The sequence below is a fragment of the Eleginops maclovinus genome, chromosome 20 (assembly GCF_036324505.1).
Source record: "Eleginops maclovinus isolate JMC-PN-2008 ecotype Puerto Natales chromosome 20, JC_Emac_rtc_rv5, whole genome shotgun sequence".
Classification (NCBI taxonomy): Eukaryota; Metazoa; Chordata; class Actinopteri; order Perciformes; family Eleginopidae; genus Eleginops; species Eleginops maclovinus.
The window spans coordinates 16597919-16623734 of NC_086368.1; the positions used below are offsets into that span (position 1 = coordinate 16597919).

The 25816-nt window shown below is 41.2% G+C and overlaps 1 protein-coding gene across 1 annotated transcript in view; it reads right to left on the reverse strand.

Moving 5' to 3' along the window:
* Positions 1-25816, reverse strand: part of bsnb (bassoon (presynaptic cytomatrix protein) b) — a 60938-nt gene that overhangs the window by 30892 nt on the left and 4230 nt on the right. The window contains exons 2-3 of the mRNA XM_063912071.1: positions 22521-22911; positions 8967-9950 (exon numbers count right to left, since the gene is read on the reverse strand). Of these exons, the coding sequence (XP_063768141.1) occupies positions 8967-9950; positions 22521-22911 (1375 nt within the window). The remainder of the gene's footprint in view (positions 1-8966; positions 9951-22520; positions 22912-25816) is intronic.

The window sequence follows — 25816 nt, forward strand, 5'->3', positions numbered from 1 at the left end:
TTGTACAGACTGTAAAGGAGTAGTAAATACATTCCTAAAATAGAAAGAGATAATAAAATGTAATTGTTTAAAGGAACTGATTTATTTTATTCTATAATGATAAATATAATTACAGCTTTCAAAGCCAAGGCTAAATTCTGTTTGGTGTACAGAAATGGCTGACATCAATTATCCAACTCAGTCCCGCCCAATTTCAGAACCACTTAAAAGCACAGTTCAACAAAAAATAAATAATAATATATATAAATATGTAAATAAAGGGCTATTAAAGACATTTAGGAGGCTTAAATGTCTATCCAAAGTTCCTTATAAAATGATGAACAAGGCGGCTCATCATGTGATGAGTTGAGAGTGGTTCTCTGGAGAGATAGCAAAGTTTGATCAGACAGTTCTGATACAGCTTTTTGTGTCTGGAATAAAAAGCATGAATTATCCTGCTTTCAAATGAAAAGTAAAAAACTATACATTTGAGACCAAACCCCTATATGTGTGTTTGTGAAGTGAGATGTTTATAAGGAAAGCACAGTGACCAAGTGAACCCATTAAGCACTATTATCCTCCCTTTGGTTGTTGTGTCACGCCCCCAGCAGTAAACTATAATGGCAGTGGAGCCACAGTGTCTTTGCTCATGGAGGCAGTGGGAGGACCATCTCTTTGGCTGAGGGTAATGATCCTCATGCTGCTTTTGCCATTGTAAATACTGCTCTCAGGCCAGACGCCCACAACTGATGTGGTCATCTCCACTGCTGCCCGACAGCTGCAGCACTGAGAAGATTAGAAAGGGGTTAAATGTAATATCTGAGCGATCAGTGAGCTTTATCTATTTCAATTTGTGTCTCAATCTCCTGCTCTCTTTCATTATAGTTCTCCTTCGGTCTGGCGGTGTTTTTTTGTCTCGCTGATATAAAACTACACTTCTCCATTCCATAATCTCGTATTTGTGTCGGCAGCCTTTTAGTATTTGCCGCCTATAAGCATAGCGCACACGCAACTAACCCCGTCCTTCTTTCTTAATGCCAGCATTAGGGAGTAGTATCATGCCTGAGGTGCTGCCGGGAAGAGAGAGCGGTACCGATGAGGCGGGTGAAGTGATGTGTTGAGACAAGAGGGCCCAATAGCAGGGGTGGGAGGACTGCTCAGGCCCACCTCTTTGGCTCTGACAGTGAGGATAGGCACTGCACTGCCAGCGGCCCCTGGAGCAGAGCTAAAGCTTGTTAGCATAGCCACCAGGCCTTGAGCATGATGAGTTCTGAAGAGGTGATTAAGCCATTGCTGAGGTCCCTTGTATAGGCTTCAAAGCTCATACACTGGGTAGGAAGGAAAGGAAGAGCTTTTGAAGGTAGAAGCACAGAAAAAGGACTGGAAGGGTTATTAAAGTTCAATATGGTCACTGTGCTCTTACATAGACATTCATCAAAAGAGCTGATACTGCTGCGGGTAGAAGCAGAGTGTGGACAGGTCGAGGTTGACCTCAGAGACATCTCATGAAAAACACAAGATTAGCAGAAAAAGGCAGAATAAGGTACGTGAGATGCAATCCTGCCTCTCATAAGGGGCTGATCCTTTTAGATGTTCCTCTCCTTTCAGTCTCAGGTTTGGATTCAGGAAATACAGAGGGACAGTTCAAAAATCTTTTAAAGCACAAGCCAGATAAGACTTGAATGTACAAGCAGTGGTGGGAGCACTGGATCTCTCAGCAGGTCTGTGATGTACAGGAGCTAAGCAAAGTGTGTACATCTCCAGCTCAGGCTGAGCACAGAGCCGACTGCCAAACACAAAGGACCCAGAGATGAGAGTGAGTGGCATTTAAGCCTCCAGACCAGCGAGCCATCTGTGCTGGGTGCCACATAATCTCAACAGGAAGCTGGCGCTGCTGTACATCACATCATCTCCCTGTCTTCTGGTGTACCGCAGCCATCACACACACTGAATTTTGTAAGTGAGCATACTGTGGCATAAGAATTTAGGATGAACATGCCTCATGTAATTTAAATTGAATTGTATCGCATATGTAGAAAAACAGGGTTTACGTAAAAAAACGCTAGCATATTAATCAGACAAAGTCAATATGGTCTCAGTTAATCATCCAACAAGGCTTACTATTCTCAGATGGCACTCATTTGTGTGGGTGGATCTTTACAATGGTGTGTTGGGGTTAAGCATCATACTCGAGGGGATCACAACACTCCCTCAACACGGATTACAAACACTCTCAACTATTATCTCCCTCTAAGAGACACCCCCACCCCCACAAAACACACACACATGCAGAAACACCCATCTCTCTGTCTCTGTCTCTTTTGGTTTGTGTCTGTATCACCTCTTATACACACTCTGTCTTATTTGGTGCAGGGTTTTAAAATGCTCGCCCTGATGTTGCTGCTAAATCAACAGAGCGTAGACTGAATCAAGAGGGCTGAGTACCCGTGTTGCAATGTCAACGGCAAGCGATTCAACCAGAGGTAATTGCCAATTCAATCAATGTGTCAACAGCAAAGAGTAGACAGGAGGAAGAGGAATGCAAACGGAGGGAGAGGACCACTGAAACATGAACAGAGAAGGAGAGCTTGTGTATAACCAACAACCTAACTACAACTGAAAGAAGAAACACAAGAGAACCGGGTCGTCACGTTAAAGGGGAACATTTCATGCATCGGACACGTCACTTCAATCTGTTTAATGTAAGAGTAAGATAAAGCATTAGAGAAAGAGCCGACATAGAATAAGGTACAAGCCAACAATTAATTATTTCTTCTGGATTACCGGCAGTTTTACAGCAAAGTGAGTCAGGTCACACATTTAAATAATTTGAAATAAGAGGATGGGTTGCAATGATGTGTGAGGGCCTCAATATTGTATGTGTGTGTGTGTGTGTGTGTGTGTGTGTGTGTGTGTGTGTGTGTGTGTGTGTGTGTGTGTGTGTGTGTGTGTGTGTGTGTGTGTGTGTGTGTGTGTGTGTGTGTGTGTGTGTGTGTGTGTGTGTGTGGGTGGGTGGGTGGGTGTGTGGGTGTTTGCAGAGCTGGAACATGTTTGAAAAGGACCAGATGCTACCCTTAGCATTTTAAAATAAGCGTCAGTGGCATAATGGAACATTGGGATAGTGGAAATCACACTGAGATGTAGTTATGGCTAATCGTCTTAGTGGTATAGGTTATTTGAATCTAAGTAAAACACTATAAAATAAGACAGTTTTTCTGTAGGCTTCAATAATTACTTCATCAACAACAGAAGACAAATATTGTATATTTTTTGCATAATACTACTGGAGCTCTACTGTGTCTAATCTGAAGGTTCTAAGTACTGTGTTTCTGTGAGCGTGAAGACATGCATCCTGGCATGCACAGCATGTGAATGACGCATGTAGGCGTGTGACTCTGAACCACAGTGCAAGTAATATATATGCACTGGCCTTTTACGATAACACAGCGCATACAGGGCAAAGGAATATGGAAGTATTGAAAGCCGGCAAGCAGCTGATGGAGGCTGGGTGGGTGTTTGAGACTGTGATGGTGTACCATCATCACTTTGGGAGCAGCCAGGCTGAGCATGGCAGGATTGGATGCATGATGCTGGCAGCCATCTGGCTTTGGATTGGACTCCTGAGGGAGACACAGGCTGGTGCCAACCTTCAGAAAACACTTCCAGCTTGTTTGAGAAAGAATGACATGTTCATCTACTCTGTGGGTCCATGTGGGAGAGACAACTGTGTTCATGCAGAGTTGTGGCACATGAGAAAATACTACATGTCGTATGTTGGTGGTGTCTTCAAGGTCACTGCATCTGAAAGCAAAGTGTAGTCCTGAATGGAAAAATCCCTTCAAGAATTTAATTAATCCAACATATTGATTGGGTGTGTGTGTAGCTCTCAGAAGCTGTTTGATAGGAATGATTCTTTAACTGAGTCACAGTGTGTTCCAGTTTATTAAGAAATGTTGGAAAAATCACAGATTAAACATTTATAATTTAACATTTTAAAGGGTACATCTTATGCTGTCTGGATTTTCTCATTATCAACCTTTCATTGTGAGCTAACTAAACATCCTGTGTTCTCAGCACATAAAACTGAGCCAATACGTAGACACTGCAGACGGTGTTGAACAGGCTCTCTTTGCACAGCCTCTGACTGTAATTTCTTTGTCACAGCTGAGTGTATCACAGAATCAAACTGTGAGAGGGCCTGTGTGTGTGTGTGTGTGTGTGTGTGTGTGTGTGTGTGTGTGTGTGTGTGTGTGTGTGTGTGTGTGTGTGTGTGTGTGTGTGTGTGTGTGTGTGTGTGTGTGTGTGTGTGTGCGTGCGTGTGTGCGTGCGTGTGTGCGTGGGTGTCTGTGGGTGTGTGTCTGTGGGTGATTATGTAAGCCTGTCACGATAATTACCTTACCGATGAATGGACAACACCTTGACCATCTCTGCTGGCCTCATTAAAGCTCATTGTCTTATCATGTTTGTTCACAGATGAATGTAACCGACATGTTGTCAGAATAAACGGCAGGTATTTCCCAACCATTGAAATACTTTCTCGCAGCAACATCCAGGTGAAGTTGACACGTCAGGCTATGAGGGGTTTTTCTTAACAGCTACCAACTAAAAAGTTTGGATTTATTTTGCATGTGTATTTGTTTTGGTGAGTAGTGTTTCATCATAAACAATGAAAACATTCAGGTAACAGTGATCTAATGAGCAGGTAAGTAGCAGACACAATATTAAATAATGAGAGTAAATATATTTAAACTGGCCATATAAAGCATCTATCTGGTATTTTAAATTGTTCTCTGATGTCTACAAAGAAGGTATATACATTTGGTTGATCCAAAACATGTCCAGATGCGGTTTTACAGGCCCATTTACAACCCTATGATTTAGCCCTAGAATGAAACAACCTGAATTGCTCTGCTCTGATCTGCTATTTTACAAGGAGCAATCCATGGCTGCCTCAGAGCCCACAGAAGTAAGTGAAGCTGTGAGAGATGAAACTTGAAGGCTATTGGCATCCGACCTTACATGTTTGAGCCTTTATCGGAGGAGGAAACCGATGAATTTGAAGAACAGCCAGTTGGTCGGAGATTGGAAAGCAACATTACGGAGTGGTAAGCGTTAGTGTTTCCAGTAGCTGGTGTATGCAAATGTTGGGGCTGGACTACCGTGCGTGACGTAACACACAGGGATTGTTGTAATTCGCCTGTTTTACCGCTGTGATATGCATATTCATGATTTGCACGTGATGGAGGAAACAATTGTTTGAGGTTGACGGTATGTAATGTACTGATCTCTCCTTATTCAACTATGCCAAGGGACAAACAGTTTTCCATTTTATGGTATCAAAAAATCTGTATGGTTTCTGTTTGACTAGGCCACATTTAAACTTTACTTCTCGAGACTGCTGATATTAAACTGAAGTTTGTCTGAACTGCTTTAATATTTTAGAGGATGAGAGATAGTCTTATTAAGAAAAAAGCCTTTTTAGACTGAAGAGGCAAGTGTAAACATTGGATTAAAACTGCTCTGAGTATCCAGAGGAGTTCATATGTTTGACATGACAGCAACATTTATATTTTTAAAGGGTAAGTAGACTTTCTGTGAGTTCAACAACTGTTTTTTTTAAATGATATAAGATCTAATATCTCAAATATAACCTGCCCCTTATACCAAGCTGCAAAACAAACAGACAACTGCAGTAAAATAACATTAAACCTGCATGTACGCTTTTCACACACACACACACAAACACACACACATGCTTGCAACACACACACACAGGCATTAATGCACACTCATGTGACATGACAAATCAAACACAGCACTGTCCCTGCTCAAGAATGCATGAACATTTATAATGTTCTCTCAAGTTGAATTATTGATGAACTATATTTTCTGTTTCTCTTCACTTTTTCTGCAGTTATGTTAGAAATCCAGTCGGCTTTTCTTACGGTCCATTCCGGGTCCTGTTGTACACAAAGCCACTTCTATATCATAATAATAGACATACAGTATCCCATCAGTAAGCCCGCCTAACCGTGAAAGCATTATGTTGGCCATATCTGAAAAAAATGAAACAGTGAGACTCCTGGGAACTGAAACACAATGCAATGTCAAAATCACGTCCACCTGAACTTCGTTTCAAGAGGCATGACATGTTCTGCCTCTATAGGCCGGAGAGTCTGTAGTAGTACTATGAGCAATTCAGTGATGAGGATTGACATGCAGTGTGATGTTTATTACATCAAGAAGCAGACACTCAAGTGAAAACATATTAAGTTTGTTTGCAACCATACTCTGGGGAGACGACAATGACACAAGATTGTTTTTAATCTCCTTGAGAAGCGTAATGGGGGAGGAAACAGTCCCAAAACAAGGACATCTTATTTACTCAGTCACACCAGACTTTCAGCACTAATTGATGTGAAATATCATGCAAGGTTACAAACAGTTGGCTTCCTCTCGCTCATTATCTCTGATTCCTTTTGCTTCTCAATCTATCACCTCTTTCCTTTCTCTCCTCCTCCATTCTGCCACTCTTTCTCACACAGACGCTGGCATCCATGGTCTCATCATAGATTCAAAAGGAGCCGACTTCGGTACGACTTTTTTTTTTATATGATATAGCTCAGCCTAATTTGCTCTGAATGAATTAGTCAGTGTGTCCTTCATGTGCTGGCAGAATACTGTATGTATTTTCATGAATATTTCCATCATTTTTCTGATTTACACAAGCTACAGACCAGTTATTAAAATCCTCCATAGTACTGTTACACACATGCATTACATGATGTCTGTTTCAAGTCATGTTTAAGGTGTGATAAAGTAAAGGCAATAACACTGACTATACAGTATTTCAAAACTTTATATGTTTAAATAATTGAGGCCAATTTGTATAATATATTTTCACCTTTTTCAATGTTTTCTCCTCTCTCTCAGAGCAGTGGTTCACAGGACTTTAGTCAAATGTGGGCAATATGTTTTGATTAATACCATGTAGTTTAACAATGTTTTGTTCTTTTTAAAAATAGCTTTAATTACTATGGTACAAACTGAGCAGCTCATTTGCATTTTATCCACTATGTCACTTTTCATTAGCAGAAGCATTTCCTGAGCTGTCACGCATGCAGGAGGACTTTGTTTACTGTACATTTTTCATCTTGTAGCCGAAAAAATAACAAGCTTTTGAAATATGTGGTAATCCAAGTGAAAATCTGTTACTCCTGTGCTGTTTAAAAAAGTGTTGTAGCCAAAGCCTGATAAAAACCTGTTCTGTTTTTCCTGAATCCCTTCATCGCAACGCTATCACATACGGACAGGCAGACGGAGGAGCACATTTTGCCATGAGGACACACATAGATGTACAAGGTGAAAATGATACCTGCATCTGGTCATCCTTGTTCCCTAAGTCAATTGTCACAAACCAGTTGATCGACTTGGCACAGTTTTAACTCACAGGTTATCATCTAGAGTGATTTACTAAGAAATTCAGACCAGACCAGTGACACGTGAAGGAATAAAGTACCCAAAGGCTTTTACACCCCACATGATGAAAACAGGAAGCATTGATTTATAATTTAGCTTGCAACAGACAAAAAAAAGTTAGAGAGAAAGCATGGACAGCAAAACAGTAAAAGTTTGGAGTGATAGGAGAGGATGAGGAGAAATAATGTGCCAAACAGGCTGTGTGGAAATCAAGCTCAGAAACCCAGATTCAAAGTACAAAGCCTCACACCATGTCCAAATGGTTCTCACCCACTCTGCAGCGGCAGGCCTGCCAGCTCGCATGGAAAAACAACAAAAAGCATCACAGATTTGAAAAGAAAGCACCTCGTGCTGGATTGAGGCCGCAGCCATCAGCGCAGAAACCCATCTAATAACAGATTCTCTCATAAAAACAGCAACATCAGTCTCAAAGTTTTATCAGACTCTCAGCATCTTAGCAGCCGAGCATGAAAGGGACGCCTGAAAAACAAATGATCTCTCTGTTTCCATAGCGATCTATGAATGGCCTGTGCTAGTGCCTGTGACAACCAGATGCCTGGGAAGACAAGGCTAGCCCATAAAAAGCCAGTGCTCTGCAGAAAGCCTGTTATTACTGCTATCATTCAATTGGACTTGATTTGCATAATTAAACTCTGTTATTGCCTGGCTCTGGGAGCTACTGCAAGACTCTGCTCTGCCGCCCACCCTCATAATAGAGAACCAGGGGCACTTCAGAGAGGAATATACCTTCAGCTGACTACTAGATGTCATTAATCAATACTTATATTATCCATTAAATTGAACTTGGTAAGGCTGTGTTTTCTGTGGTCCGTTTCATATAACTCTGTGCAGCTCCGGGGGAGAGTGCACACTGATGAGGTGAGTCACAGCCTGGACTTCACTCCGCTACATACATGAGAGGCCCTGACAGAGCAGAGCAGGTCCTGACCGAGAAACACACAGAGAAAGGCAGAAGAAAAGAGAAGTAGCTCACAGGCTTACATAAAACAATGTGTGTACAAGCTGCATACAGAACCTGCAACTCGAAAAGACAAACACCAGTCCTTCTTGTGCAGAAATGTTGTTTTGTACAAATTCTTTGCATGAAATATTTTGAAATAATTTGTCCAACCCTCGGAGTTAAAGAACAAGAACAAAATCTAATGGACCATTCTTATAAAATACTAATAATCAATAAGAATCATCACAGATATACAGAAGGGCATCATGACCAACCTCAGACCAAACAGAGACAATTGTTGGCCAACTGACAGCACCTGAAGCCGAATACTTGGATCATGAGCACAATAATCCTCTTAAATTGAAGCTACTCATTCAAAGACCATGCGACCGCAAAAGGATAACAACATGACTCATTCAACTGCACCATGACACAGCATTTCCACAGAAACTGGTCAATAAATCATTTTTATACAGCGAATCCCTTGCAGTGTCCAGCTGACACTTTGTTTAACGCAGCTGAAAGCCAAACTAATTGAGAGTCTTACCTCGACGAGGTGTGGAGTTGGATTGAATCCACACAGGTTGCACACCTGCTGGTGGCACTGTGTGCAGGTGTTGTAGTTGGGCTGCTCTGCTGTGTTCCCGATGTTGAGGTTTGTCTTGCAGAGAGGACAAGAAGCTTTAGGTTTAGAGGCATCCGGGGAAGCGTGCTGTTGTTGCTGCTCAGCAGGGCCTCGAGGCCCTTGTTGTGTGGGCTGGGGTCCTGAGGGTTTACTCGCCCCAGGCCCTGGACCATGAGTTCCTCCTGGTTTGGGCGCTGTTTTGGGGGGCGGTTGTTGGGGTTGAGTAGTCTCAGATATGAGAGTGCTGGCTTGGTTAAGAAGAGAAGCACCAAAACCAAACAACTTCCCAAAAGTCTGCTCTGGAGGCGGCGGCTGCCGCGAAGGGGAGCTCCCCGCACTGCGAGTCTGATCCTGGCGGGGGTGCTGGGGATGATGGGCGGGAGAGTTGTGGGACAGATCAGGCTGAGATGGGGCCTTGGCCATACCGGGGAGAGCGACTGCCCCTGGAGGGAGTCTAACTTGTTGCTGACCTGGGCCACCAGGACCTGTCTGTCTGGTAGGGCCAGGAGCTGGAGGGTGGCCCTGGGCCGGAGGATGGGCCTGGGCTTGAGGATGGGCCTGGGCTGGAGGATGGGCCTGGGCTTGAGGATGGGCCTGGGCTGGAGGATGGGCCTGGGCTTGAGGATGGGCCTGGGCTGAAGGATGGGCCTGGGCTGGAGGATGGGACTGGGCTGGAGGATGGGCCTGGGCTTGAGGATGGGCCTGGGCTTGAGGATGGGTCTGAGGAGGGGGCTGCGTCTGTGGAGGGGGCTGTGTTTGGGGTGTAGGCTGAGTATCAGGCTTAAGTTCTGGTTTGGCTGCATGAGAAGGAGAGTGTATCTGTTGCTGACTCTTGGAGCGTGGTGTGGTCATGTCCATCCCCAACGCTCTCTGCATCTGACAGTTCAGACATAGCCACTCCTGTACCTGTGAATGACAAAGAATAAAAACATAACAATAGCAATTAGGTATAGCATACAATCTTAATATTGAATTTAATAAATGACTGTGGGTTTTAAAGAATCAGTTCAATATGTTAGGAAAGATCTTTATTTGCTTTGAAAAAAGTGTTTGATATGAAGATAATCACACACTTTACAACTTTAACTAATAAAAGAAACTGTGTTGGCAGTGAGCTATAGAAGTGCTTGAATGCAGATTGTCAGAGCCAGCTGTTTTCATCCTTTTCTTAGTTTAGTGCAAAGCTAACCACCTGCTGATGGTAGCTTTATATTTATCATGCAGACATTAGAATGCTATCCAAACAAGACTGTTACTCTCTGCTAGAAAGAAAATACTTTCCAAAGAAAGGAGCTAAAAACAGTTAAACTGACAGGGCTATTGTTAATGATAACAATTGTAAATTAATGAATAAGAAACTATATATATATAATCTTCTCAATGTTTTCCCCTTGGCTCAGTTAATGCCCCACTTCCTGTCGACTGTCCAAAGATATTAAAGCCTTTGGGTGTGAATGTGATCTGTTTGAGTGTGTTGATCTGTTTATGTGACGGACCGGACCCCCTCCCTTCCCTCATCCAATGCAAGCTGGGATAGCCTCCAGCCTGCTCTGAATAGGGAACCTTGTGTATAGAAAATGATTGAATGCAGGAATAATTGTGAGTGATGTATAATATCTCATTGAGGAAGGATTTAAGTGTCCCGTGCCTTGACATGCAAATGTATTGGTAAACATAATTTACCAATTTAAAATAAAGCTTAGGAAATCAATGTGACAGACGAGGTGAACTCTGGACTTCCTCAATAAATCATGGACGCCCTGATTTGAAATCTTCCCTGGCATATTTTCTGTGTGTGGGCATATAGCCCTTTTGTTTTTCTCTTACATCCTCACTCATTAAACACCATGTTCCGTTTCTCATTAAAATCCTCTCCTGGTTCTCCCCGTGTGCTACCTGCTGTTGTCATTTCATTTATGTCTTTACCTCTCCTATCTTTTGCTCCATATAGGTAAGCAGGTCAGAAAGAGGGATAGTACATGGCTATACGGTATAATTGGCATCCTGGTGCTTTGACAGCTGCCACACTATTGTAGCTGTCTTGGGTTCGTGGTCATTACATAATGCCTTAATGCATTATTAATGCACAGGGAGAAAGGTTGTGTAAGGGTTGGTGGTCCAGGGAACAATAGGCGTGGTGGGAGGTCCAGCCGTCTGCTTTTTTCCTTATACCTTTGGGTAAAAAAATCCCTCTTTCTCTAGTGGAAACAAAAAGATGTCGGTTAAGCTTCAGCAGATGCCCAAGCAAGGACTGAAAATGCAGGAAGATCTCTCACTTCTGCCGGCTGAGGAATCAAATGTCTCTGAAAGCCTGTGGCCACGGGAGACTGATTCATAAACAAGCTCACAAACAACACACACACACACACACACACACACACACACACACACACACACACACACACACACACACACACACACACACACACACACACACACACACACACACACACACACACACACACACACACACACACACACACACACACACACCTATGAGGTACTATGCATAAATGATCCAAACATTAGTACTGACTTTACACTAATACTCCTTTATAAAACTACTTTTTTAAGTAAACAATAAAACGTAAATACTTAAAGGTCCTCTAAATAAGCTGATCTAAGCTCTGAAATCTGCCCATTGATAACTTGTTACTGTTGTTTTACTTTTCTATTGTGTTTTATTTGCAAAAGGTACAACTTTTAAAGTGTTATCATCTGAACAGTTCATGCAAGCTAGTGCAGCACTTTGTCATTTCACGGTTTAGCTACAGTGGGATGAGTCACTTAACCTAAAGTGTAGTATTCCTCCACAAAATGCCAAACGCTGACTCACTGCTGTGATATGACTTTAAGTTGAGCAAGAAACTGTGCTAAAGCAGTTACTTAACCCCAGCTGATAACACCTAATTCTACTGTCAGCTGATAATCTGCCACCCCGTTTATCTCCATTATTCATTAGTAATTATTCGCCATTTGAAATACCGGAAAAACTGAAATGTGGGAAATCATTTAGAGGTCTGGAACCAGACTAATGGTGTTTTAAAATGATTTTACATTAACAGGCAAACCATTACTGGAGAACTATGAAGCATGGAGAGGTGTCTTCTGTCGCCTGATGCCTTTCTCCTAAAGAGGATTCATTCATTTTGTGGGATCTAATAGTTTCATCTACCTTTTAGTAAATCATCATATCCTATTCAATAAATTATCATATAATCAGGAGATATGTTAGATGAAATAACGTTAAAATTAAAGAGATACTGTACTGAATTCTTACTTATGCTGTAAGGAGGAACATTTAATTGCAGTGGAGCAATACAAGCGAATCAAATGTTTAAGGCTGGCAGATATTGCTGGGATATTAGAATACCTCACATGTACATTCAATCAAAAGAGAGACCAGCTCTTTAACATTTGGAAACCCTTTTTGAGAAGGGTAGAGCCTGGTGTCTCTGCCATCAGGCTGCAGGGATTGTTTTGTGTCAGTGCTTATATCATTGTAACCTCTGTGAAATGACAACAACTGCGCAAGCTTGCATGAACTGCTTTAATGATAAACCCATACAAGTTATATAACCTTTTGCAAATAAAACATAATAGAGACCTAAAACAACAGTAACAGGTTATCAGTGGGCAGATTTCAGAGCTTAGATCAGCTTAAAATCAAGAATACTAAAGCCACACTTATATAGGACATTGTAGTATTTACGTTTTATCGTTTACTTTAAAGTAATGCTTTGAGAAAGGAGTATTAGTATGAAGTCAGGTGTGTGTGTGTGTGTGTGTGTGTGTGTGTGTGTGTGTGTGTGTGTGTGTGTGTGTGTGTGTGTGTGTGTGTGTGTGTGTGTGTGTGTGTGTGTGTGTGTGTGTGTGTGTGTGTGTGTGTGAGAGTAAGTGAGTGAGTGAGTGAGTGAGTGAGTGAGTGAGTGAGTGAGTGAGTTGTGAGTGAGTGAGTGAGTGAGTGAGTGAGTGAGTGAGTGAGTGAGTGAGTGAGTGAGTGAGTGAGAGTGAGTGAGAATCCAAGCTAGTGTGCTGTGTTTTTATTGTTTGTATATATGACATAATATAACCAAAACTGAGTTATCATAGTAGTGACGCCACCTCAACCCTTCTTTGCTCAGCCCACATTGGTACAGTGACCTTTTGACTGGCAGTCTCCTTGCAGACAATCCAGAAAGAGACCCCTCCTTAGACACAGCCTCTAACACAGTCTGTCTGTCAGCCACAGACTCAGCAGCAACTCAGCCATTTGTCTGGCCCCTTGTTATTCCTCGGTATAAGGAATGATGAGGCTATGGTTTTAACTGTCGATCTGGAAAGTTGAGAAGCTGGGAGCAGATTTCAACCCTAGGGACAAACAGCGTAAAGTGGACAGTGAAAACAACCCCTTGAGAAACACAACAACATCCAACACTGGACAATCAGTGATCCTCAAGTGGGAACTTCTCTTTCCGTAATTGTTATTGTCCTTGATTTTTTTTCTTTACGAATTACAGTCAGGCTAACCATATTAAGCCCATTTAGTGAAAAAAACAAAGAAAGCAACTGCAGGGAAGGCAACTAGCTATTTATCAATTCCATCGTGTCTCTGCTTGCCTCTGCCTCATCACTCCATATCATCCCTTTCTGCATCCCCCTTGTTATGAGGCAATCATGTGGATCTTTATGAAATCTGATCTGTATCAGCAAAAAACAGGCGCACTGCACACTCCGTCTCCTGCCCTCCTTCTCACACAGCTCTCTGTTGCAACCCTCCATCTTGTTCTCCTTCACCCATCTTTATTTTCCTTCTTATCTTTATCTCCCGCATCACACCCCTCCCTCTGACTCTCTTCTTCCATCTCCATCTCAAGAATACATTTTTGATGGCTCGCATCCGGTCTTGCCTTCATACATGGATCCAATTCCTGCCTGTGTTTGTGTGTGTGTGTGTGTGTGTGTTTGTGTGTGTGTGTGATGTGCGTGTGTGTACAGTGCATGATACACGACAAAGGTCATGAGCAGGGACCGGAGCCCACTGTTCCGCGAGAACTCAGCGTTTGCCAACAGGATGCTCGAGCAACGTGGCTTCATGAAGAACAACAACTTGCTGCCAGAAATAGAACCTTTTAGCAGCAAGGGCCCACCGAGACTTGGATATGGATCAAATAATGAGAGCAAAGCATCCTTGGCAGCAAACACAAGCACACATATATTTACATGATGAATGTTATGCTAATTTATGTAACATACGATACTCTTCATTGTATCAACTTGGGCTACAGTTAAAGATGATTTTAATTAGTGGTGAATTTAGAGGTGTTTTACTGATTAAGTGTTCAGACTGAAGAACTTTCACAATTTCCTGAAGCCCATCTTGACGTGTTCAGATTGAGTTTTTTTTTTACTAAAAGCTTGGAACTGGAACTAGATATCATTTGCAGTTTTTTCTTAATTAATAAATAATTAATTCTCAAAATCGTTAATACATTTTCTGCAGACAACTTGACAAAACAGATTATACAAATAGTAATATCAGCAAGGGTGATGAGGCATTAAGCTCATCGAAGCGAGTATTGACCCACGGGTTCCACACTTTGTTCTTCCTTGTTCATCCCAATGCAACATCCCTCATTTCAGCTCACCTAAAACAACCCCAACCCTTTCCTAACCAGATCATCCTGCCATTCTAAACAAATGATCCTTGGTATTATGCAAATGGTCTTTTTGTGAATGGAAAATTAAACAAACATTCATTAAAATGATAACAGATTCCAGTCTAGCGTTGGGATTTTAGAGGGAGCGGCATGTTACAAGTTTGTACCACTGCATACGTCACATAGATGCAGGGTTACCCATGTGTTGCTGCCCAGTTTGTTGACAGGGATGAGACATCTTGCATTCGCGTAAAGAACATCTCAAGACAATATCAAACTTTCACCGAACAAGAACGCAAGCGAAAGACGAAGCTCGGTGTATGAGATCACAATGCAGTATTACCGTTTGCACAGAGGCTGAGCACTGCAGTTTGTGGATGCTAAGAATGCAGCGGTTCATCAATTCCTAGAAAAATGGGCCAAAAGACATTGATATTCCTTACAATGCCTCTCTCTGCCTCTGCCTGTCAATGTGTCTCTTTCTGATCTACAGGTCAGTGCTACAAACAACTACCACCTCAATAAAACACATCTGTTTTACTCCTCAACATTACCAAGCAGCGTGAAAAGACAGATAGAAATGATGAGTTAATCTTCTATTCATGCTGTTTGTTGTGCTGACGCAGTGTTAGGGACCGCGGGGAGCCACAGTGTTTCTCGGGATGCTGGAAAGTAGTGCAGAGAGGAAGTGTGTATCATTATATCTTGGTCTATAGTACAGTAGATTTACACAATGTAATGAACACCTACACAGTGTAATGACTAATTTACTGCAAAATAAATGATGCTACTTAGGGCTGCCTTCTTTTCGACAATTGATCGACTAATTGTACATTCTTGACATTTCTTTAATATTTATTTTATGCTAAATTATTTATTTTTCAAGAAACTTATTATTTGAAGTGGTGCTTATGCAGGATTGTTTTTTTTTATTGACAGATAGGTCTTTCAATTAAATCAACTAATCAGGCATTGTTTATATTGTTGTGTACATTACTGTAACATGGAGCGATCAATTTCAAAATCTATTTCATGAACATTAAGATGTTACTTTCAGAAATAAAATCTTGTTTTGAGGTAGATTGCATTAGATTGTGTTTTTGTTCAACAGCTTATAAGTTATATTTCAGACAATAAATATGTAAAATATCTATCACGTGACTTGACTTGAAATGGAAACAAATTAATCAATTTGTTGGTGGAATTTTAAACAAGTAGCTCAAAAAGTAAGTGACAAGAATCAAGCGTGCTGCTGTATAGGCTTTAGATACCCAAACTGCAAAAACCTTTACCAACCTGAAGGAACGGAAGAATAAAAAAACACAATCCAATCAAAGAAGTATTTGGTTAACTTAACAGCTGTACAAAGTAATAAACCCCACATTGTCACCATGTTGCAGAAAGTAAGCGTTCACTGTGTTTATTCAGTTTTATTGTGTTAGCTAAGTCAACTAAGTGAAACATAAGAAAACACAAGTGTACCACCTGAATGCACTCAGACTGAGAAGCTGTAATGGTTGCTGAAAAGCAGAGCACAAATGACTAGAGCACGCCGGGACATTAAATGCAACGAGTTACAGGACAATAATCAAACCAGTGTCCTAGATTTATTCTCTGGCAGTTCTCCTCCCAAAATATTTTGGTATATGCAAAATTGAGCGTGAAGTGTCTCAGCTGGATTCCTGACCCAGTTCACACTGTTTGTCCACTTAAAGCCCCAGTCTATGATCACAAAGTGGTGCGCTGCATAACGCTGTCACAAAAACTCTGACATTATTCTATATCTTGATTTAGTATACTGTATATTAAACTTACATTTGAGGTTTCCTCTAACACATTTATATGAAATCATTTAAAGATAATTGGATTAGAGTTTTTCTCGAACCATTTTTCTTTTAAATCAGTTATTTTCTTGTGTTTATTAAGCCTATTTGTAATGATTCATAGGGGTCATAAAAGAAGTCCAACTGTTCAGGTATTCATATTAAGTGAATGCTTTTAGTACAATGAATTAAACCCTTTTAATCTAAACTCTTATACAATCTAATAGGTAATACAAATATATTTTACATACTGATCAATGTGTCATAGAAGGATATTTTTTATTCCGATGAGACATAGCCTCAGTTGCAAACTAATTACAAATGACACACACAGGCAGGCTGACTCTTGTTGGTGGGAAACCAAGAAAAAAAATACGGCTCACTTTGTCCTCACAAATAATTAAACAGCTAATTTTTCTGCAAAACCTTTGATGAATAGCTGTTGGCCCTCAAAAAGAAAATGATTAAACTTCCATTCAGAATATTCTTTTTTACAGGCACATTCAAGGCAGAAGAGAAACAGATCCCGCAACCCTAAAGAAACCAATTTACCAAAACCTTCCACCTAAAGGACCCAAATTATAACGCCTTTTTCCCCAATATGAATTATTTTGACCTTTTGTGAGGGTAAAACCCCCAAAATCCCATCCTGATTCTTTTCATGGATCACATACTGTATATCACCCATGCTGTCCTTTGCTAAATGTAACTTCACACATGTGAAGCCCATGAAAGTATTGGCGAGCGATCCACATAACAACATAGTGTATTCAACCTTGCCAGATCTGACTGCCGTGGTATCTGCAGTGCCAGATGATGTAGAGTTAGAGGCGGATTAGAAATATCGGATGCTAAACATTGAATATATTTGAGGGGATTAGGAACCAGACTCTTGCTCCCTTGAGGCGTAATGGACTTATCCTTCAATGATATGACCACATTAATTTAGGTAATATCTATTTCTCACATATTATTTGTAAACTGTCTAAAACAAAATTGACAGTTGATAATGTTGTGTTTATGTGGTTACTTGCATAAACAATATTAATGTAATTTTAAAACTCAAGGAACTCTCACTTTGTGTGTACAGTTAAAGTTCAACATTAGATCAGTGATGTACCTGAGACACTTAAAACCTACAGAGTTGCTTTCAAAAACCCTTTGAAATAATGAGGGTTTGCTCATGACGCTATGGACAGCTCGTTCTCCCAGGTTGCTGTTACTCTAGCAGCTTGTGAAAATCCGTTTTGGGCAACGTTAACATCCAAGTAAGAGGTGTCTTACTTGAAGCCTGTATCCCACAGCTGTGCATTTGCAGGGAGGAGAGGGCTGAACCGTTGATTAATTGACTGACAGAGTGACTCACAGCAGCTGCTAGTCACAGCTAAATACATACTGTACTTTTACGAAAAGAGTGCTAGTGGAAAACTATCTATGGACCACACTCAATTCAATTTACACAAACCTTTGAGCTGCACCTTGCACAAGCTGTAAACACAAAATGTGTTATCACCTAATGTTACGTTAAGTTGTTGTGGCAAACATTTTAGCAAAGTGGTGCCTAAAACATGTCTATTAGACACAGAACTGCATTTGCATTCATGTTGAGTAGCATGTCTGGCTACCTGTCAAATGTAAGTCTGTCCAACATGCACTCTGCCTCTTTAGCTGTCAAATGCTCCACTATGTTCACCAGTTAAGATTCTGACATAGATTATATATTGTTTGGTGCTGGGCAGGTAGAGTAGAGTTGTTTTGTCTGACTGGACAAATACATAAAGTTGTGGATCATTAAACCAAAGTGATGAGCTGAATGACGCCACAATGCTCTGTAGGGCTGAGGAGAACTGCTGAGTCGGGTGCAAATTATTTGTTGTAACTAAGAGCGGCACCGTTCACATTCAAAAGTCATGTTTCCATTAAGAATGTAGAATAAATAAAGCTTGAAGAAACAAAATACTAATACATTTTTGGATGAAGTATACATCAAATGAAAATAACATTATGTACTCTATGTACTGGATTTGTTTTAAATGTAAGATAATGTATTTTGGAGTTAAAATAAATAAACATCTTACTGAATGTTAATACATCTGTCAACTGTGGCAACATAACTGATAGAAATGTATTTTGATCAGGGAGGCGGAGATATAAAAAGTGTATCTGGTGTGGGAGCATGTGTTGAGAACTAGTCCTTAGTGTGTGGGATTGCTGGTTTTAAAAAGCAGTTCCGTGGCACTTTTCAAACCAAACTATTAAAAAGTCATCCTTGCATGTAAAATAGTTTTTTTGAAATCCATCTGCAGAGAGCTTTTGCAATGCAGATGCCTTCATCAAGGCGAAGGAAACTAAACTGCAAAGAGAATAACTTTTTTCTCAAAATTGCCCAGAATATTTCTCTGATTTATTTCTATTTTTGGTATTTTTGTATTGGGGCTGAATCATCCAGTGTTTCAAAGCGTTAGTATGAATACTCTTAAATGTTATAGTTCATTTACGATGCCTTTGCTCTTTTGTCTGTATCCCTCTGTGACCACACAGCTTTCCCTCTCTTTCTCTCTCTGTATCTGTCCCTCTCTGTCGCTCAGCTGTGGCTTCACAGGAACAGGCTATTGTTGCAGACAGGAGGAGGGTACAATCTATAAATAGAAATTGGACCAATTATAAAGCAGATGTTCCCCTGTATGATGGTGGGAGAACACCGCTGGGGAAGAGTGTCAGCGGTGCGTTCACTTTCTCTCTGAGCTCTTTTTCTCTTTTCTCCAAGTCTATCCGTGTCAGTCCTGCTTCTCCCCCCCTCTTTGATCACAATGTTTTTAATTAAACACCCGCCTTCTGTACATATTTTTTCAAGCAATTTTTTCATCATTCTGTTTTCTAAGTCACCCACACCCGACGCACGAGCTGACGTGTTTGATTGCTCGCACGTTCTGAGCCAACATGTCTAAATACATCTCGTCATCTCAGGTTTACTGACAGCCCTGTAACAGACTGTGGCACGATACCCATGTGTTGCTCATTGTTTACATCTCTATAAATTGCATTCCCTTATTCAGATAGTTTAACAGGGGATCAACTCATATTTTATCTGCTGTCATTACTCAATCTTACATGATTCTCTTCATGAGAAATCCCCCTGCTAATCGGCTTCTTGCTTAAAGTAAAAAAAAAAAAAGGAAATGCTCTAATTTATACTTTTGATGCAAAGCTGGAGATATCATTCGGGACTTTGTGGTGAATAAGCATAATCTAAAATATCCCAAAATGGAAATCGCCCTCGGTTATGAACATTTTAATCAGCACTGCCATCGTTCTGTAATTTGAAGGGAAATCCTCTTCAGTAACAGATTTCGCTCATATTATCTCTGTAATCCGGCACAGTTCAATCAGTGTCTGTAAACTATTTGTAACGCGGCTGACAAAGGGAACCGAGCCCTTGTTTTAATCAGGAGGCAATCCTTAAATGAATTTAAAGAGGATACCTTCTTTAATCGAAAGTTCAGGTGATTTTTCACAAAAAGAACAAACAAAAACAAGTGTAATCCTTCAAAATCCTGAAAGTCTGTCTCCACTTAAACACAACAATATCTGATCCGCTTAGAACAGTTATTTTCACTTCAACTTCCATAGCTCTCTCTCTCTTCTTGTCCTCACCATCAGAGTTACTTTAATTCCAGTCATCGCCGTCTTCAACGTTATCATCCCTTTGTGGCCATCATCAATTTCACTGATGACTGATACGGCTGCGTTAGATCTGCTGCAGTGAGGCAACAGCCCAATCCATGCTAAGTAGGTTATGGGGGTAAATCTTCAGGTCTCCAGAGGCTGAACGCTTTCCCTCAGAGTCTCTCTCCCTGCCAGCATCTGACAAGCTCACCAAGGCTGAGCTGAAACATACCCATAAAATCCACCTCTGCCGTTCTCTTCACTGCCATGCTCCCTTTCACTCACTGCCACGATATATTCTCTGCAGTCTGTCTCCGCTTTGGTCCACGCTACTCTTTGTAGTCCTTCCATCGACCACAACCTTGCAAAGTCTCCCTTCTTATACACATAAATATGTGCTCATGCAAACATGTATTCAAGCATACAAACACAAACTTACATACACATGCATGCATCCGAAACACTGTTTTTAACATTTACTCCCTGAATCCGAGTATTTATTCAGCCTACAGTTGCTCTGATAGCCTGTAGCCAGCTTAACTGACATTGCATCTTGGCTACAATTTGCAACATGACTCATGGAGTTGATGTGAAACTTTGTGACGGATGACACAGCCGCACTTGACTCACAGTAACAGCGAAGCATAGACTAATTCAAATTAGGGAAGTCATTTATTTTAGGATGAAGGCAATAGGCGTTCTCAGCTACCTGTTAACGGTGATGACTGTTTAGGTGCATGTGAATGATTGTGAACGATGGGGGGATGTGTTGTGCTGCGTTCGGCTGTGTAATAAAAAGCTTTGTTTTGTAGAGGCTCTGGGCATGATTTGGATGCTCACCAGTGCCTGACAGGAAGGATGGATAGAACTTTGTTTAAGGGTTGTGTGCATTGACTATGAACCTCAGCTCGAGAAGAACATAACCCTTGCTTTAAGATAAGGGCCTAAGATTCATTTCAGCCATTATGAAGTGACCAATATGCTACCGGGCACAGAGTTGTGTGATTTATTTGGGGATTAAAGATCATGAGCAAACCACCTCATTAAACACTTCATCAATCAAGGCAAACAATGGCTCAAGCAAAAGGTTCACAGCTCTCAATCAACTCACATCCAGCTCAGTTCCAGTTGGTGCAATCCAGCCTGCGAGCCAGTCACAGCCAACTTGACAACAATAGTCATCAACGACATTACTCACAAATGTCAAGAGAGAAATAATTACCACTGAAAAAGTGAAACCAAGCTGAAGCACCTGAATCCCCCACAATCAACAATGTCCTTTTGAACGTACACCTGCTTTCAGAGACTTTCCTGCTCATGTGCTTTATGAAGATGCTTAATAATACATAAGCTAGGCTCTGACGTCACTTTTTATCATACAGCCTCCCTCAACATCACCTGCTATGCTATGAATGGAGCTGTTATACTGTTGGGAGGAAGCACATTAAAAATTAAAACAGGGATCTGTACAATGTGCGATACAGTCAAGATACAGGATTTGATATACTGTACAAGTGTAGCTCCACATTAGGGAAATAATGTTGGAGTAAATAAAATCCTGAAGACATAAAAAAACGCCGGATCTAAAGCTTTGTCTGCCTGATCAAAATAACAAGGACATATAGTGTCCTGGTTGTCTGTGAAGAGGTTTGTAAAATATTTAGATTTTATAACGCTTTCATTCAGAAAACCATTTGCGTGGTAAATCATCGTCATAGAGCCACCCAAGTACATCTTCTATTTTTTGTTGCCTGCAGGCAGTCTATAATACGGTATTCCTGGATTCATTCTGAATCTGTTTGTGCAGTCGAATGTACAAGAGTTTTGTTTTGTTTTTTGCCATTTCGTGGTGGTGTTTTAGAGGTTTTTGTTTTCCACATGAATGCATAATGGCAGACGCTGGCTATGTTCATTCAGAGCAGAGTGATACTGATGACCTCTCCCACACAGTATGTATGTCATATTTATGTATTAGGTTGTTTGTTGCGTTAACTACTATAAAACTGGGCAGGGTACGAAATTAGCACCTGCTACCTGCCAAGTACTGGGTGCTGGCTGTGGGAGGATCACACTGTTGAAGATCCTTATATGTTGTTTTTGTAAAGCAAAAAGGTCTAAAATAGTCAGGGATTAAGGTAACATGATATATTCCATAATTATTCATTTATTAAGTGTTAACAATCTAAAGCGCTCTACATACATTTCAGAAGAGGCATCCAAAACACTAAATACCCAGTACAAATGTTCAGTGCCCTGACAATGACACATATCAGGCCGTGTAACTGGGGAAATGAGAAGAATGTCCCTCTAATGGTGTCAGGTATCGTCTTAGTGAACGCACTACCTACCTCTGTGAGGTGGGGGTTGGGGTTGAAGCCACACTGGTTGCACACCATGGAGCAGCATTGTGTGCAGGTGTTATAGGTCGGCTTGTCGTCCCCGGTGCCCGTCAGGTCGGTGGTTTTGCAGACCGGGCACAGCTTGCTGCTAGGCATGGGTGCAATTTGTGGCACAGAGTAAGGAGATGTGGGAACACTGCCTCGGTCCGGGGACACAGAGGGGGACCTTCCCGTCCTGCTGCTTCCCACGTCCACATGCAGACTCTTCCGCGCAACATGACCCTGGCCCTGCTCTCCTTGAGGCGCAGCATGCTGATGAGTGTCGTGGGAGGCCAACCGGTCCCCTGTCCCATGACCACTCTGGACTCCTGCTTTAGGTCCTGGATCTGACGGAGGTGCTCTGGAAAGGATGATAAGAAGAGGTTGTTTTACAATGGATTCAATCCTCAAATCAATACACAAATCTTCACTCTGTGACAGACACTGCCAGTGGCTATTTAAGGTAGTTTATAGGGTGCAATTATAAGGTTAAATTGTTTAGCATCTCACCCCTACCTGGGATAAATGTTAAAGCAAAGTGGCTCCCCTTTCCCACGTCTACTGGATGTGCCCTCACCTACAAAAGAGGCTTTCCTACCCTTTCAAAACATCTTATAGTAGGATCTAGCTGCAGAACCTCTGATAACTCTGTCATTACTAAGGGAGATATCTGCAGAGCGCCACATGGTTGTCTTAGCCTCACTCTTGGCCAGACATGCAGTTTGCTCGGATGAAAAGCTGCTGCCCCGCCCACACTTAGTCAGTGGCTCCAAGACATAATGTCCTGCCTTCACTTGGAGATAATACATCTCTCAGTCAGTGGCTCTGAGAAGAATTTCTATAATACATGACATCACTCCTGACTTTATAGCACAATCTTTAATGGGGGGTAGACTTCCCATTTTTTTCACTGGTGTTATATTCTTAATTGTTTTATTTCAATTGGGATTAAACTGAAAAATGTAATAGAAGGAGATTTGAGAAGAAAGAAGAAGTGTCGCCTTACTGGGTTCACTCATTGCAAAACTATTTAGACAATTCTCTCCAAACAGCACAACAGATAATCCAACTAAACACAATTAAAATACTTAAACATCTTGGGTTCCGCTCCAGTAAGATGTGGGACCAAGTCATTGTTTTATAAATGACGAGTGAATCTCAAGTCTTTGCACTCAAGTCCTAAGTCAATACTGAAGTCATAAACTTTGAGGTTTCGACTTTCTAGGAAGCCATAATGTGCTTCTATCTGTGATTTTCGGCCCCCACCTTTTTTTTACTGCAATTTGCTTTTATGACCACCACATATTTTTAGTAATTCAAGTCCACACCTCTGACTTTGCCCCAGAACGCTGAGAACCCTTTGTCACAAGTATAATTGTCCATGTTTTTCATACCAGTGATCTCAAAGTACTTTCAAGAAAGAGCAGTACTTCTTCTTGACGTGTATATTCCGGAAGCCTTCAGCTGTGAGATGCACATGGTCCACATGCCATTTAAAAATGTTACAGTTGTTCATAGGGTGATATCAGACTACTCAAAACCTTGGCCAACTACGAGGCATATGTTGAATATTTTATATAGCCTCTATCAGTTTCTGTGAAGTGCTCTTTGTGGCTTGCTTTCAGCAACATGTTTAGGGTGGAACAAATGAGTGCATCAGACAACAGCACTGCGAAACTTTGGGTTTTCTTGCTCATTTCAGCCCTCAGGCATTAGCACTAATTATTCAATTGGAATGGAGAATTTCCAATGTCATCACAACTCAGACCTTTTGTCATGCTCGTCATTTTCACGACAGTCTCAACAGCAGCTCTGCATTTACAATGAAAGATTGTTGGAAATAAATGGAAGAATAAAGGAATTCAATTAAAGCACGTTAGCAATTATGAGTCACAGCTGGTGAATTGAGCAGCTGCACAACTCTGACATTATTCCACTCTCCACAGGAGTCCTGTGTTCACCGTCGTGAGCCCATCAGGAAAAACCTAGCACTCTTCAGACCATCACTGGACTGTTACATTTGAAATTCAACACAATCGTGACTGGGTTTTATACACCGACACTGTGCTGAGCGGTGCTCTCGTGCTGTGTGAGGATGTTGTTAAAGCTACTGACCACTGATCAACGTGTGGCTTTGTTTCTAGAGCAGGACAAATTGTTTGCTTCAACACAAAGTGGATAGCAAAGGGTTTCCTACGTTGCCAAAATGTTGTAATGGGAGTTCCAAATGCCAGTGACAATTAAAGGTCAACAATTTAGGAAATAATTGCATGATAAACTATATTATCAGGCACACCGTGGACATCATGATTTGTACATATGTTCTGGCATTGTCAGACTCGACAGGGGGGACCAAGCAGGTCAGGAATAAACATTTCTCATTGAGACAGTTTGGAGAGTGGTTCCAATTAAGTAAAAATCCGACAGATGGATATACTAAAAATATGAATATATGGGTATCAGCTTTTAGAAAGCTGAAAGATAAGGTAAGTATTTCATATTTGGCAAGGTACCCAACATTTTACAGGCCAGTGTCTGAGCCTCTCTTGTTTCTGACATTAAAACTTTGATCAAAAAGTAATTGCACAATCCATTCCAATTTGAACACAGAACAAGGAAAGATTAAACCAAAGTTATGTTCATTAAAATCTCAGCAGACATGTGGGCCCATTACTCTAGTATCCTCTGGCAGCACTGCACCAATACCGGGTTGTTACTGACAATACCAGTTCAGAGGGCGTGAATCAGAGGACTGGCTGGTACAAAGTGCAGAAAGGGTTAGCTTAACTATTAAAAACTGGTTACTTGGAAAAACTATTTGTACAGATTCACCTTTAAAAAACATTGTCTCACACTGGCCTCTGACTTGGCAAATGTGTCAGGGATATAGAACAGGAAAATATTCAACAGTATATTCTTAGCCTGGCACAGTTCTGTATCAGTATTTCTTCAATGGAGAGTCTATACGTTTCCGATTGATTTGTATTTCTGGCTTCTGAGGGAAACGCGTCTCCACTCGTCCATTTAGTTATATGGAAAGGTCAAACCACAGATGTAGTGGATGCATCATCTGTTTGTGAGGGCCAGATGCACATTAAAGCGCCCCGCAGAGAATACATCTACATGATATGCTCATTGATTTAGGTGTGAGGAATGTCAAAGATTATTATCTTTTTGGAAATAAAATTGAAAGAGGTAATGATTTGCCCCAGAGGGAAATACACCTGACTTTATAATATTCAGTCGAGGGAATTAAATGTGTCATG